Below are 16,843 nucleotides of genomic sequence, written 5' to 3'. Positions count from 1 at the left end.
GGCGCAGACACAGAGCACTGGCTGTTCAAGTTTGAGAATCGGACTTCAGATCCCCAGAATCTGTATAAAGCTGGATGCAGTTAACATCCACCCGTCACCTCAGCGCCCCTACAATGAGATGAGCAGTAGGGACAGCAGAGTTCCTGGAACCTCAGCAGTCACCTAACGCAGCACACGTGGGGACAAGGAAGAAACGCTGCTTCAAATGCAGTAAAGACAGAGAGACACCCAAGGCTGTCCTCTGACACTCATGCCCATGCCTGCCCTCACACACATAAACAACAAACAAACAAACAAATGTGTATGTGTGTGTGTGTGTATCCTAATCTTCAATTTTATAACAATATTGCAATTTTTGGACAGTTTTTTTTTTCCAACTTTTTTATGTGTATGAGTGTTCTGTCTGTATGTCTGTCTGTGTACCACTTAAGTGCTTGGTGCTTTCGGTGGCCAGAAGAGGTTGCAGGATCCCCTGGAAATGGGGTTTTGTATGGTTGTGAGCCACTATATGTAGATGCTGGAATGTCTGAGGCTATTGGTTAAGTCCTTAATCCAGCCACAAAACAAAGGGAAAAACAACAAAAAACAACCATACCAAACAAACAAACAAACAAACAAACAAACAAAAAAACCACCCATGAAAACCCAACAACAAAAAACTAATATCCATATTATTTTGCAAAAAAAAAAAAAGTATTTTAGACAATGAAAAAAATGTGTTTAAAAAAAAGGAAAAAGGGTCTGGAGAGATGGCTCAGTAGTTAAAGAGTGCTTGCTGTTGTTAAAGAGGATCTGGGTTCTGTTCCCAACACCCACAAGATAGCACACAGCTGTCTATAATTCCAATTCCAGGGGATGTGATCCCCTCTTCTGGCCTCCAAATGTGCCAGGCATATCTATGGTGTACATGCATACATGAAGACAAACACACATACACATAAATCACAACAAAATGAATATGTTTCTTGTAAAACTGTAATATCTGGTTTGGTATATAGTTCACAGCAGAGCAACTGTCTATCAATCAAAAGGCCATGTGTTCAGTTTCTAACACAGGAAAAAACAAACAAACAAAAAAACCATCACCGAAAAGACTTTTTTTTGGTTTTGTTTGGAGACAAAGTCTTACTTAGCACTGTTAACTCTGGCTGGCCTAGAACTTGCCATATAGACCAGGCTGGCCTCAAACTCACAAGAGATCCACCTATTCCTACCTCAGTGCTAGGATTAAAGACGTGTGGCACCATGCCCGCTTTTAAGACTTTCTTTACCTTCAAGATACTCTTAAGCCACTAAAATCGTGTAAGTCTATCATCCCTTCTTTGGTGGGCCCAATTTCACCCTTGCTCTCTTACAATCAAAAATATAGTGCCAGGATACCTGGTTTACTCATTTATTATGCTCTTGCGTACAGTGCTGGGGGTTAAACCTAGGATCTCACACATGCCAGTCTAGTGTCAACCACTTAACTATACTCCCAGAGTTAGTGCAATCTTTTAAAAAACATCAGGTAGTTTTCCTAGTTTTTATGAGGCTTTTGGTACAATCCCTAACGCAATTCACAAAATAAAAATAACAAAGTCAGCCGGGTGGTGGTGGCGCACACCTTTAAACCCAGCACTCAGGAGGCAGAGGCAGGTGGATCTCTGTGAGTTCAAGGCCAGCCGGGGCTACCAAGTAAGTTCCAGGAAAGGTGTAAAGCTACACAGAGAAACCCTGTCTCGAAAAACAAAAACAAACAAACAAAAAAGTCAAATCATGCGCCCTTATACTTTAATGTGTTAATGGATTTCTATTTCACCTAGGAAAAAAACAAAGGCTTTGAAATGGAGTGTTGGCTCATAGTAGCTGGCAATAAGCCCTTGGAATCCTCCTGTCTCTGCCTCCTCAGTTCTAGGAATATAGGCATGTACCGCTACTCTTAGCTTTTATGTGGATATTGGAGATTGAACGCAATTATTCACGCTTGTGTGACAAGCACTACAATGACCCATCTCCCAAACATTTATAGATGCCTTGTGTCAAATATCATTTTAGGATCTGGAGACATTGCCTACTAACAAAACCAGGTATGTTTATATTTTTTCAGCCTTATTTCTTTTGCATGTGAAAGACATGGGGAACCTTTCCTCTGCCCCCTCCCCCAAAATCACCAGTGTAAAAATGGAGACAAAAGTGGCAGAATGAACAGGTAGTGACTTACAGGAAGATTAATTCTAGAGCAGAGATTTTAAATAAGTAAAAAAGCACACACATACACACACACACACACACACACACATGTATGTGTCAGAAGAAGAAAAAGGACCAAGACTGGTGGAGGGATGCTAACAGTTGTCACTGTGGACCTTTATGCAGGATTATAAAAATGTCTACTATGCAAGGTGAAACTGTACAAAGTGATTTTCAGCAACTGAAAAGAGTGTTTAGGGTCAGGTAGTGACACACACCTTTAATCCTAGCACTTGGGACGGGGAACAGGAGGATTTTGACTTTATACTTTAAATATGTACACGCATACATTACCTCCAACTTTTCATTTTTAAATTTTAATTAATTTAGTTTTATTTTATTTAATTAATTTTATTTTTTAAAAGATACATCTATTTTCCATTTGTGTGTCAGAAGGTGTCAGTTTCCCTGAACTGGAGTTATAGGTATTTGTAAGCAGTCGATGTGGGTGTTAGGAAGCAAACTCGATTACTAGAAGAGCAGCAAGGACTCTTAACTGCTGAGTCAATGCTCCAGAACCTATATATTTTTAAACTTTTCATCGATTATTATGGAGCCTCCTCGCTGACCCTCCTTTTTATCTTTAAAGTTTTATTAACAGACAGACATGAACCACCATGTGGGTGCTGGGAACTGAACTTGGACCCTCTGCAACAGCAGCAAGCGCTTTTGACTGCTGAGACATCCAGCCACACCATCTCCCCTTTTCTATCTTTTTTTTTTTTTTGAGACAGGGTCTCACTGTGTAGTCTTGGCTAGCCTGGTCTGGAACTTGTTATATAGACCAGCTGGTTTTGAACTCACAGAGATCCACCTGCCTCTGCCTCCCGAGTCCTGGGATTAAAGGTGTGCGCCACCACCGCCCGGCTCCCTTTGTTTTTTTTGAGACAGGATTTTTCACTGAACCTGAAGCTCACTGTTGGCTAGACTGGCTGGCTGGGGAGCTTTGGGGGTCCAGCTGCCTCTGTTACTTAGCACCCAGTGCCTGGCTTTTACGTGGCTGCTGCTGATCAGAACTCAGGCAGTTTACTGACAGCCATCTCTCCCATCCCATGATGCCACAAAAAAAGTAACAAGTGGGTGTTTAGTATGAGGCAGGCTCTGTGTTCTGTGCTTTGAACATTTGCTTTAAATACACTAGAATGCTATAAGGTAGTTGCTAGCTATTAGGAGTGTGTTCACTCTATAAATATTACAAATGGTAACTGGCTCAGGTCATGAAGCTGGAAAAGCCATCATATGGAAAGAGGTGCCGCCACCCCTCAACCCCCCCAAAAATCATGTGAAGTTGGTCCTATTAAACTTTGCTACACGATGATACGTAACTTAAAGTAAGAATGATGATAATATATGAGCTCACCCTGCAGGCCTAGGTGACCCGGATGCACTCCGCATAGAGCTTTCTACTCGAGGACTAGCCACTTCAGGAGGCTGAGGAGGGAGGAGAGTTTTCCGAACTGCCATTCTGAAAGAAATGAGATAAACCCAGAAAATAGCAGGGCAAGATACATTTGCCAGGCACATCTGCTGAAAATAAACTATTACAATGACAAGGCTTTTTAGTCGTTTCTTTGTTTAGATTTGAGACAAGGTCTCTGTATGCAACCCTGGCTGGTCTTAGGAGTCACTATGTAGACTTGGTTGGCCTTAAATTTGCTTTGATACCCCTTCTGTCTTTCTGAATGACGGGATTACATGTATATATCAGCATACTCATCAAGTATTGTTTTTTCTCTTCTCTTGATACAGTCTTGTTATTTCTTAACCTTTGGAGGAGTGGGGGTCACAGACGTGTGTTACTGCACCAGCTTTAAATAAATGGCTTTTAACAAAATGCATCAAGTTCTTTGCCCATCCCTATTCACTTCCTGCTATAAACTCCAAGAGGCAACCACATCATGACTATGAGCTGCTTCTAGCATGTGACACCTTCTATCTCTTGTTATTATTAAAATCCATTTTAAGGTATTCACAATCATTATTATATAATTATATACTGAGAGAGATAAGAGCAAAATTTTGGAAACCCAGTGCAAAGAACTGACTATGGAAAAAATCAGAGAGCAACTGTGTTTGTTGTGTGACAGAGGTCACATAAGGTTCTGGTTGAGAATGTATCCCTGACTTTAGTGGAACAGATGCCAGAAGTGACTTCAGTATATTTAGTTTGAAAACAGTGGTTGGACCAAGTGCCACATGAGAATGGGCTTGAGAAAGAATGGCTAGAATTAGAGTCTATCATTTCCAGTGCCCATTCACTGAGCTATTAACATCTCAAAAGGGTAACCACCAGCCATCCTGTCTCCTGATGAGAGACTAATTATCTCCTTACGAAGCACTCATTCTGGAAGAGGCAATAAATACTTATAAAAATTGAACTAATCAAACTTTTATTTACTATTACGGTTTATGGTTTAAAAAAATTACATTGTGTGTGCATACATGTGTATATCATGTGTATGTGTAACGTCATAGGATGCGCCTTTAACTGATGAGTCATCTCTCTGACCCTTATTAACCTTATAGATACATGTAACAACTTCCATGAAATGCACAGGCTAGAACAAACGAAATAGCACGATTAGGTGTGTTCTGCTGAACTAATGAACACTATGTATACATAAGGCTTAATCTTTGTACATGTAAATTTAACTTTACTTGAGAATAGTATCTTTGTTATTTTTTTTGTACATGGTTGTTTTGCTTGCATGTATGTCTGAGTACAACACACAGGCCTGATGCCCTCAGAGGCCATAAGAGGGCATTGGATCCCCATTACAGATGGCTGTGAGAGCAGGTCAGTGCTAGGAACTGAACCTGGGTCCTTTGGAAGAGCAGTCAGTGCTCTTAGCCACTGAGCCATCTCTCCAGCTCAGGATAAGCAGGTCTTTGAAAGTGCAATTAACTAAACATCTTGAGTAAGATCATTATAAGTTCAGGGTCTTTCCTAAATGTAATCACTAGTACCTTAGAAAAGAAAGGAGAACGGGAATTGAGACAGACACAAAGATCAGGGCATTCAATACTGAGAGAGACTAGCCAAGAAATGCAAACAAGTGCCACCAGGAGCCAGGACAGAGGGACGACATACACTCCAGAAGGAACCAACACTGCCAATGTCCTGCAGGGAGACTAGAACTGTTTGATAATACACATCTGTTGTGTTAAGCCAACAAATTTATGGCCATTAAGAAATAGTATGGCCTCTGAGAAAAATCCACAGTGAGGATCAAAAGACCAAATTCCTCTAATAAGCCAACCTCAAGAAATCTGGGTGTGGTAGACTATAACCATGACTTGAGCACTTGGGAGACTGAGGCAGGATAGTCATGAGTTCAAGGACAGCCTGGTGCTATGGTGACTGTTTCTAAAACAAACAAACAAACAAACAAACAAACAAACAAAAAACCCAAACCACTATACAAAACAAGAAACATCACAAATAACAACAAAATAATAAACAAAAGCTGACAGTGATTTAAATAATACAAAATAAAACAAAATTTGTGATACACCCAAACCAGTAGAAATTAGAACAATGACTGGATAGTTGATGTCATTAAGTTGTCTCCCCCCATTTTTAAGTATGTATATCCTAACAGACACATGCGAAATACACACAAATAAAATAACATGATCAAAAATTGCTTCAAAGTAATATGGCAGAAGATAGTTGGTAAAATCTGGGGATAGCTTAATGGTATAGCCCTTGTCTAGTATATACAATGCTCTAGATTTAATACTCAGACCAGAATAATCAATGCAATCAACCAACTAAACAAGCAAAAAACCCAAATAGCTGGGCATGGTGACACAGACCTGTGACCCTATCACATGGTAAGTGAAAGCAGGCCTTGGGATTCAAGGCAGTCCTTGGCTACACAGGGACCCTGAGGTTAGCCTGGCTAGCTTCACACAAGGAATTGGGGAACTAGACAGCTTGGTCTCTAGCAATCATAAACCAAGTGTGGTGGTGCACGCCAATCTTCCGGCACTCCAGCCACGGAAGCAGGAGGATCAGAAGTGCAAGGTCATCCTTTGCTAGTTTGAAGCTAGCCTTGAATACTCAAGACTATACATTAAAACATGTTTTATAAGACCAGGCTGGCCTCAAGTTTACAGAGATCCGCCTGCCTCTGAAACCTGAATACTGGAATGAAAGACATGCATCACCACACCCAGCCCTACAGTCAACGCTTATACCATTATAAACTTTTCCAAAAGAAAAAGTATCTACACAAAACAAGCCAAACCAAACTATCTACCAAACATTGGCAAATAAACATCAAAATCAAACCAACCAAACAAAAACTCATGAGATATAACCCTGAAATAATCTAACTTCTAGCAAAAGGAGTTGGCAAGGCCAAAAAAAAAAAAAAAAAAAAAAAAAAAAGCAAAAACAACAAAAACCAACCAACCAACCAACCAAAACACAAAAACAAACAAACAAAAAGGTCTTTTTTGCTGTCTAGAGTATAAACAGCTGGTCTGGCCACTTGGAAAAGTCATAGGCAGATGTACACACAGGAGGTGAGTGTAGACTATATCTATGACCTAGCAATCCTGCTTCAGTACTTAGCAAGGTGTATTCATGTATTAGTCAGAGCTCACATGCAAAAAATGTCAGATAATAATATATGGGCCAGTGGGTCTTCTGAGCATGTGGGAAGGGCTTGTCTACAGTGAGTTTCATTGTGGCTCCTGTCCTGAGAACTTTCTCTCAGGCTGGAGGCAGTGTGCTCCATAGGACTCCAGGCTTTGCCTGTGCTCCAAATTTTAGCCTACTCTCCTTAAAAGAACAGACTCCATTTTAACCCCTATTTCTTCTCATCCTCTCCCAAACCATGCAGCTTCAATAAGAATGCCTCTCAACTTTCTGCAAACATCTGGTCTCCTCACAACCAAGGTTGTGACCATGGATCACTGCTTTTCATCTTCAAAGTTTGTTGCAGCTGAGACCTCTCCTGTTTTCACCATCCTGTGTACTTGCAATCTTTAAAAACTGTAATTTTAGATTTACTCATTTTCTTTGTGTGTATGACTGCTCTGCCTGCAGGTGTGTGCACCATATGAATGCTTAATATCCAAGGAGATCAGAAGGCATCAGATTCTCTGAACTATAGTTACAAGTAGGCTGTTAGTCATCGTTAGTACTGAGAATTGAACCTGTGACCTCTGCAAGAGCAACAAGTGCTCTGAACTGCTGAGCCATCTCTCCAGCCAGTTATAGTCTTTTTCTTTCTAAACACAAGATACTAAATTCTACATGATTTTTAAGAGAAATTTACATGTGCATGATCACTCTACAAACTCTGTCATCTTTTTAAATAATGTGTACATGTGTGTCTGTGTGTGGGGGGGCTATGTGCGTGTGACTCCAGGTGCCCATGGATCCCCTGGAATGACAGGCAGCTGTGGACTGTTCTGCATGGGTGCTGGAAACCAAACTCTGAAGAGCAGTGAGTGTGTGCTTCTTTTTTTTTCCCCCCTTTGGTGTTTCCAGACAGGATTTCTCTGTGCAGCCCTGGCTGTCCTAGAACTCACTCTGTAGACAAGGCTGGCCTCGAACTCACAGAGATCCTCCTGCCTCTGCCTCCCAAGTGCTGGAATTAAAAGCATGCACTACCACTGCCCGATGAGTGTGTGCTTTTAACTGCTGAGCCATCTCCCTAGCTCTGTCTTCTGTTTTATTAGGGTTATTTTACCATGGGCTCAATGGAGCTTTAAAAAAAAACTTTTTCACAGAGTATTCATAACGAGCAAAGACAGTAACTCTGTCTACGCAGAGAACTACACATCGGAAAGCCCTGCACTGGCCCAATGTCCACTGCTGTGTACCTGAAGACTGCACTGACCCCACTCCAGCCTTTTGACCCACTTTGCTTTTCCAGTGCTGACGCCATCATCTCGGCTCAGCCGGACACTTGCTCTCAAACAGGAGTGCTCACACCCCACTATATTTCAACAGCACGAGGCTTCCCTACACTGGAAGGCATCTAGAGCACACAAAAATACTGTCCTGTCACTAAAGAGTCTTAATATGCCTGAAAAACTGCTAGTCCTGAGCAACATTTCATGTTTGATGGAAAAAAAAATATATATATACACATACATATACATATATATGGTTCACATTAAGAAAACCCCAAGACATACCCAAAGACTTAATTACAAGGCTAAGTAACAGTTCCAGGATTAGACTGTGTGCGTGTGTTTTCCCCCTTTTGTCAACTTGGCAAAAGTTAGAGTCATTTAGGAAGATGGAACCTCAACTGAGAAAACATTGCCATGATACTGACCTGTAGGTAAGTCTGCATTTTCTTGATTAATGATTGTTATGGAAGGGCCCAGTTCACCATGGGTGGTGGCACCCCTAGGCAGGTGATCCTGGGTTGTATAAGAGTAAGTTGAGCAAGCCAGAAAGCATATTTCTCTATGGCCTCTGCTTCAGTTCCTGCTTCCAGGCTCCTGCCTTGTGCTCCTGCCCTGACTTCTTTCATGATGGACTGTGATGTATAAGCCAAAGAAACCCTTTCCTTCCCAGGTTGCTTTTGGTGGTCTTCACCACAGCAACAGAGGCAAACTAAGACTTCTAAAGCTAAAGAAAACTCCTAAAGCATACAGTATACAATATGCAACTGCAGCTGTCATTCACTGACTGGAAGAGTCCTAACGTCGTAGTCTGAGCAGAATGTAGCTTACCAAGCGATCCTGTGTTTTGGAGGAATTTTCATTTAATTTATTAAAACATGTATGTGTATGAGTGCTCTGCCTGCCTGTGTACCACGTGTATGCCTGGTGTCTAGAAGAGGGCATCAGATCTCTGGAATTGTGGTTATAGATGGCTGTCTGTGAACACTATGTGAGTTCTGGGAACCAACCCCAGGTCCTTTGCAAGGGTAGTAAGTGCTGAGACTGATGAGTCTTCTCTCTAGAACCTGGAGAAAATCTGAAGCGTAACAGAGATAGAATTAAGTTGTTTTCTGCACTGGATGTAGGAATCTATTCTTTATGCCTATGTACTTCTGAATCTACTCACCCATCTGTGGCAGGTTTCTTCCGTAGTATGCTTGGCCGGGGAGACGAGCCCTGGGCTGGTGTGTTGGTGCTAGCACTCTGACTGTGAGTCTGGACCACAGTTGTTGCTGTTGGAGCAGCACTGAATGGATTGCTGATAGGGTTGGCTACAATTGTAGCTCCATCTGCCAACACCACTGCTGAAAGAGAATAGAGGACAAGAGAAACGGGACAGCTTTACTGAAATGCCATCTAAGACAGAAAAAACGTTTAGACCCTGGCATTAGGTATTCATGATATAAACGCCCCACTTCAGAGGATAACAGGAGCTAGAGCTGTGGCTCACTTGTCTGGCATATGCCTAGCGTATTTGAAGTCTTGGGTTTGATCTCTAGAAAACTTCTGTCCTCAAAAGATAAGAAACAGAAGAAATAGCACAAGGCTCATTGTGCTTGTAGGAACATTGAGAAAAGTCACCAATACAGATTATAATACTGTTTATCTTTCTAAAAAAATATATTTAGTTATTTTTACTTTATGTGTATGGATGTTTTGCTGGCAAGTATGAATGCTTCAGTATCCGAAGTACTAGTATTATGGGTATGTAGTACTTCTCTCTTATCTTTTTGAAAATTCATTAGAAAAACAGCTCATCAATTATTTTAAGCACAATGAATCATTACATTTTATATGATGATTATTCTACTAGTATTTTTGTTGTCAACATTAGCAATATTAGGCTAGCATTAAGATTTTACTACTTTACAATACAACTCTGAAAAAATGGAATCTGAATGACAACACTGTAATGTAATTTTGCTGTTTTTGTTTTTTTTTTTGAGCTGAGGACCGAACCCAGGGCCTTGTGCTTGCTAGGCAAGCACTCTACCACTGAGCTAAATCCCCAACCCCCAATTTTGCTCTTTTAACTTTGAGCTTTTTCTAGAACTCTTCTGCCTAACTGCAAATGCAGATTAGGATAGTTGCACATGCTATTGCTAAGATTTTTTTTCTATTTTCATTTTATGTGTTTTATGTGTATAGGTGTTTTGCCTGCATGTATGTCTGTGTACTGTGTGTGTGTGCATTGCCTGAGGAGGCCAAGAGATGGGGGTGGGATCCCCTGGAACTGTAGTTACAGAGCATTATCAGTTGCTATATAGGTGCTGGGTATCAAACTTGGGTCCTCTGGACACACAAGCAGTGCTCATAATTTCTGAGCCATCTCTCGAGCTCCACACATGCTATTTATTCGAGACATGGTCTCACTGTGTAGCCTTGGCTGTCCTGGAACTCACTCTGCAGACCAGGCTGACCTCAAAGTCATAGAGATCCACCTGCCTCTGCCTCCTGATTGCTGGGATTAAGGGTGTGTGCCACCTCTCTGGGCTCAGACATCCTATTTTTAATGTGAAGTTATGGGTAAATTCTAAGCAGCTTATCTTACAATGATGAAACTTAACAATGAAGAAATTACCTGAGACCACAGAGCCTGAAAGTGGCAAGGCCAAGATTAAAACCCAGGTGTACTTCTTTTCTTCCATGCTGAGAGATAAGTTTATTTGTATGTATAATGTATTTGTGTTACAACTCACTTCTTCCTCTTGTGTGTGCATATACAAAGACAACTTTGACTGGGTTCTCTCTTTCCACTATGTGGGTACTGAGGATCGATCCCAGGTGTGCTGGCTTTGTGATTAGTTCCTGTATCTACTGAGCCATCCCCTTCTCCCCTTTCTCTAAATAGTTAAATTTACCTGAGGTTTTTCCTTCAGGCTGCGGCTGCTGATTACCCATTGTTGCTGGCTGAAGCCCCTGAGTGTTGATTGGGGCTGCTGAGTGGATTCCTTGTGTGCCAATTGGTGCAGGCTGGATCCCTGATGTCCCAATGGGGGCTGGCTGGATTCCCTGTGTACTGATGGGTGCTGGCTGGATCCCCTGGATATGTCGTGCATGTGAAGCATCTACTGTCATCAGCTGCATGGGGTTCAAGTGTACTGTAGATGCTACACCAACGCCAGTCTGAGCTGTGATGGTGGAGTTTGGGGCCTGGGCTGAAACTAGAAATAATGCAGAAGGTCAGCTCTAGTTAAGACAGTCTACACACAATGTAACATTAAAGTGTAAGGGCTAAATCCTTGTTTCAAGAAACAAAGCACAGGGCTAAGGCATGGATCTGAGCAGTAGAGCATTTTTACCTAGCATGTACAAGGCTCAGGGTTCAATCCTCAGCTGCTACTGTACTTGCTACTTAAAACTATGTACTAAGAATTGTTTTTCTTTTCATTAAGTAACCATCTGACAGTCTTACTGTAAATTATCAGGAATACAATGAAATCAAGTTTATAATCCTGTAACACCTATAATCCTAGTTCTCAAGAGGATGAGGCAGGAAGATTGCTGTGAGTTCTAGGCCATCCTTGGCTACAGTTTAAGAATCTGTTTTAAGCTGGGCAGTGGTGGTGCATGCCTTTAATCCCAGCAGCACTCGGGAGGCGGAGGCAGGTGGATCTCTGTGAGTTTGAGGCCAGCCTGTTCTACAGAGTGAGATCCAGGACAGGCACCAAAACTACACAGAGAAACCCTGTCTCGAAAAATAACAAAAAACAAAAGCAAAAACAACAACAACAAAAAACAAACAACAAAAAAAGGGAATCTGTTTTAAAAAAGAAATTAATCTATCAAGTTACGTATTAGCTAGACAACAGTGCTAAAAAAATAAACTTCTGAAGTAACCCATGGGTACCAGGTGAAGAATCTTTGTTTTAACTGATAGAACCACTATCCAAGGCACTTCAAAAATAGATAGTTGATACAAATTTCCAACAGCTTGTACCTACCGGAGATAGAGAATAGCAGGACCCTTTTCCTTACAAAGCAAATGTAATCTACTAGGTTTATTAAAACCCCAAATAAAAGTAAATTCCTTGTTGGTTGAGGAAAAAAATAAATACAAAAGATTATTCTTGGGTTTAAGGATATATTTCAATAATAGAGCACCTGTCTAGCACATTTAAGACTGTGTGTTAGACTCTTAGCAACACACACATATGTACGCAGGCACAATTTGAAATAAAAAGAATTTAAGAAATTATTTTTAATTACGTGTTTCTTTGTGTGGGTATGTGCACATGTGTGTGGGTATTCTTGGAGGCCAGAAGCACTGGATTCCATGGAGCTGGAGTTATAGGCAGATGGAGCTGCCTGCTTGACATGGCTCTGGGAATCAAATTTGGGTCCTCTGTAAGAGCAGTCCACTCTTAACCATTAAGCCATTGCCCAGCCCCATAAGGCAATTCTTATCAGTTATCAGAATAACCAAGAAAGGGTTCCAAGGCTATTAAATATTTTAGAGTGCTTGAAATTTTAAACCAGCACTGTTCAAATAGGAATACAAAATCACATACACCTTTCAGTTTTCCAGCAGCCTCACTGAAAAAGTACAAAGTGAGGGCTGGAGAGACGGCTCAGCGGTTGAGAGCACACACGGCTCTTGAAGAGGACCTGAGTTGGGTTCCCAGCATCCATGAGACGTGGCTCACAACTACCTGCAAAACAGCTCCAGGGGATCTGACTCTGCCCTGATCTGGACTCCTTGAGTGCCACCCTCCACACACGTACATGCCACCCCCCACATCACACACCATTAAAAACAAAAATAAAAAATAAGTAAATAGAGGGCTGGAGAGATGGCAGTTTGGTCTCAGACCATGTTTGGTGACTCAAAACCATCTGTAACTGCAGCTTTAGAAGGGACAGAGCCAGCTTCTGGCCTCCATTGGCACCTGTGCTCACATATACATCATGTCCACACACGGACACACACAATTAAAGAAACATTAAAAAAATCCATCTCAGAATGACAAAATAAATAGACAGATCAGAAACCGTGCCTGCAACCCCAACACCCTGGAGGTGGAGGGGGAAGGATCAGAACTTCAAGGTCATCTCCTCTACACTGCAAGTCAGCCCAAAATACAGGGGATCTTATTTCAAAAATAGGGGCCATGAGATGGCTCAGCAGTTAAGGGCACCCATGGTCTCGCTTGATTACACAGTTCCACCCCCAGAACCCACAGGGTATAAGGGAAGCAGCAACTCCCACAGTTACTCTCTGACCCCAACCCCTACTCTGGGGCCCACGCATACACATGCATGAGTGTCTTGTGGGGGTTAGGGACAACTTGTGGGAGTTCTCGCCCACCCTATGTAGATCCTGGGGATTAAACTCAGGTCATGAAACTTGGCACAGGTACCCTTAACCACTGAGCCATCTCATCTGCCCAAGGTTTTGTTTTTTAAAGGCAGGCTCTTACATATCCCAGGCTGGCCTCCAACTTGCTACATAGTGGAAGATGACCTTGAATTTTGATTCCTCATGCCCCTCTTCAGCGTTGGGAATGTTGGCATGGATCACCAAGCTTGGTTTATGCTGCTGTGGGCCAAACCCAGAGCCTTCTGCATGCTAGGTAAATACTCTACCAACTGAGCCACATCCTCAGCCCTGAACTTACTTTTTGGACTGGGTCATGCAAAGTAACCTAGGCAGGCCTGGAAGTTGCTGTGTAAGCCAGGCTAATCTTGAATTTGTGACCCTCCTCCCTTAGTTTCCTGAGTGCTAGTGTTCTGTCATATATAATATAACCCTACACCTGGCTCAGTCTGCACATATATAATATAACCCTACACCTGGCTCAGTCTGCACATATATATATAACTCTACACCTGGCTCAGTCTGCACATATATAATATAACCCTACACCTGGCTCAGTCTGCACAGGCTTTCTGAGGTCCGGGGGAAAGAAAGTTACACAAGCGCACAGCTAAGCATTTCTTTAAGGGTTGGAGAGATGGCTTAGCAGTTAAGAGGCTTCCTGCTTTATCAGACTCATGGTGGGCAGCTTCCAAATGCTGGCAACTCCAGCTGGAAGGGTCTGACCCACCTCTGACTTCTCGGAACTGCACACAGCTTATATATACATAAAATAAACCTTACCGAAAAGACTTAATTTTTCTAGATTAGCCGAAAAAATCAGTATTTACAAATCAGGTTGTCAAATTAAACATACCAAGACTAAAATAAAAAATACAAAGGAAACAAAGCAAATCCCTATATAATACAACGTTATTCGTAGAAATTATGATACCATTTTAAGGCACAGCAAAATTTATTAGCATGATTATTTTCAGGGTAGAATAAAACCATTCAAATATTACAAATATGTAACAACCCTTTCACAGATCATAAAAATGGTGATTAAAGTGCTTAATGTTTTACATGTAAGTCTTATCTGAATCTAGAAATTAGCTGGAATAATTTCTTTCTTACTGAAATACTCTGATCAACTTCCTTCTCATTTCTGACAAAAATGACAGTCTTCTTCAAAATGGTGCTCATACCTGGGTACTGTCGGATAGTGGACACAGAACTGGTGATGGGGGTATAGGTGTGTGCAGCCAGAGGGTATGCAGAGGGCGGGTAAGTCGGCAAAAAGTACTGGAACTGAACAGGAACCGAAGGTCTAGAAATACAGCACAGATTAAACAAAACAAAAGTAATTTTCCTCCATTCAAAGGATCCTCTCTCCCAGACTCTCTTGACGCCCTCACACTACCATACAGCGTCTCCCAAACTGTCCCAACCTTACATCAAAGGACACAACCAGGAAACGGTAAACAAGCGAATGACTACTGTTAGTATCTATGTCAATGTGAAGAAATAGCATCTAATGGATGACTTTTAAAAAATGTACTGGTATTTTCTGAAAAGGTAACTACCAAAACAAATGACAAAACCCCAGGAGATGGGGAGATGGGAAGTTTGACATGACCCCGGGTAACACAGCAAGATCCCATCTCTAACCAATCAATCAACTAACTTACTCAGTATCCAAAAGCCTTTTCTGATTAATTCCACTTGAAACACACAGTATATTGGAAAATTTAATCAAACATGCATAAAACAAATAAACCTAATTTATAGATACTAATTCAGAGACAAGAAAATATGAAATGACGTTTACTTTGTTTTTGGAACTTATTATTGTCTTGATACCAACAATGGACAGGGAAAGTGTGAGACAAGATGACAAACAAACCTTATTCTCTAAAATTAGACAAAAAAAAAAAAATCTACATAAAACCAAAGTAAGTACAGTGTCAAGTCCACCACAATCAAAGTTACCACAGAAAGAAAAGAATGACTCAGGGACAATTTCTACTCACTTTTTATACCTTTGAAAATCCAAGGAAAGCAACCATTCCAAGTGATTTAAAACATGTAAAAACCAAACCAAACCAAACCCTACTGGCACACCCTTCCTAAAATAAAGGCTTAAAATAGGAATAGAAATCTTGTTCATCACACTGAAGATAGTACAGAATGAAATCTATCAGAAAAATCCCATTTAAGGCAGAAATAAGACAGAGCGCTCACCATCTCCACTAACACTGTATCTTAATTTTATCATTATTTACTTCATGTGTATGGTTATTTTGTCTGCATGTATACATGTGCACCATGTGCACACAGTTCCCTGGAGCTGGAGTTACAGATGGTTGTGAGCTGCCATGAGTGCTGGGAACTAAACCCAGATCCTCTACAAGAGCAGCAGACACTAACTGCTGAGCCATCCACTTACATTATACTGAAAGCTCTAGCTATCCCCTAAAGTAAACAGATATCTACTGCCTACATACAACAAACAAACAAGCAATTGTAGATGTAATATAAATGTTTACATCGGAAATCCAGAAGAATCTATAAACTTTCAGAGCTAATAAGAGCATTTAGCTAGGTAGATAGACATAAAAGTAATATATGGAATGGGGTTGAACTGGGGTATCAGCATGTTTTCAAATACTTCCGTTTGTATGGCACTCACTTCTGACTGTTGCTTACTGCAAAGGCAGGAAAGAACAACAATCTACAGCATAGCCACGCTGATGCTGAAATGCGGCTTCCAAAGGATCCAAAGGCCCTTGGCAAACACTGCTTCCTGGCTCAATGGATATACAGTGTGGTAGAAAATAAAGGAAGGACTAGCACACGAGCGAGATGTGAAACCCATAGATATGTTCTTAAGAGGAGGCCATTTGAACTCCAAACAAAGGACAGTAATGAATACAACCAAATCTCTATCCTGCTAATTAGTAAATCTAAATTCACAGGCTCAGGCTGGCTAAAACTCAAACAAACAAAACTCAGGTAAATAATTGTATGTAGGAAAGCTTCTTCACTTCAGAAGCCAACTGCACAGTATGGAGGAGCAACAGAAAAGTTATTACTTTGCAAATATAATTAATTCAGCCACAAATTATCAAAAATACTACAATGAGGGGCTGGACAGATGGCTCAGAGGCTAAGAGCACTGGCTGCTTTTCCAAAGGTACTGAGCAACCACATGGTGGCCACAACCATCTGTAATGAGATCTGGTGCCCTCCTCTGGCGTACAGGGACACATGCAGGCAGAACACTGTGTACATAATAAATAAATAAATAAATCTTAAAAAAAAAATTCTACAATGAATGAAAATTATTCATAGTCTCAAAGTATTAGCTTCACTGTGTAGCCCTGGCTGTCCTGGAAC

The 16,843-nt window shown here is 41.2% G+C and overlaps 1 protein-coding gene across 2 annotated transcripts in view; it reads right to left on the bottom strand.

The window, feature by feature from the left end:
• Positions 1-16,843, bottom strand: part of Sap130 (Sin3A associated protein 130) — a 72,637-nt gene that overhangs the window by 21,907 nt on the left and 33,887 nt on the right. The window contains exons 12-15 of one of the 2 annotated variants that reach the window (XM_059246032.1): positions 14,653-14,774; positions 11,010-11,312; positions 9,275-9,452; positions 3,593-3,697 (exon numbers count right to left, since the gene is read on the bottom strand). In XM_059246032.1, coding sequence (XP_059102015.1) covers positions 3,593-3,697; positions 9,275-9,452; positions 11,010-11,312; positions 14,653-14,774 — 708 coding nt within the window. The remainder of the gene's footprint in view (positions 1-3,592; positions 3,698-9,274; positions 9,453-11,009; positions 11,313-14,652; positions 14,775-16,843) is intronic. The other variant, XM_059246031.1, reaches the window with a different exon arrangement.

The sequence above is a fragment of the Peromyscus eremicus genome, chromosome 19 (assembly GCF_949786415.1).
Source record: "Peromyscus eremicus chromosome 19, PerEre_H2_v1, whole genome shotgun sequence".
Taxonomy (NCBI): domain Eukaryota; kingdom Metazoa; phylum Chordata; class Mammalia; order Rodentia; family Cricetidae; genus Peromyscus; species Peromyscus eremicus.
Note: the sequence above shows the minus strand (reverse complement) of the source record. Positions and strands in the feature narration are given on the sequence as shown.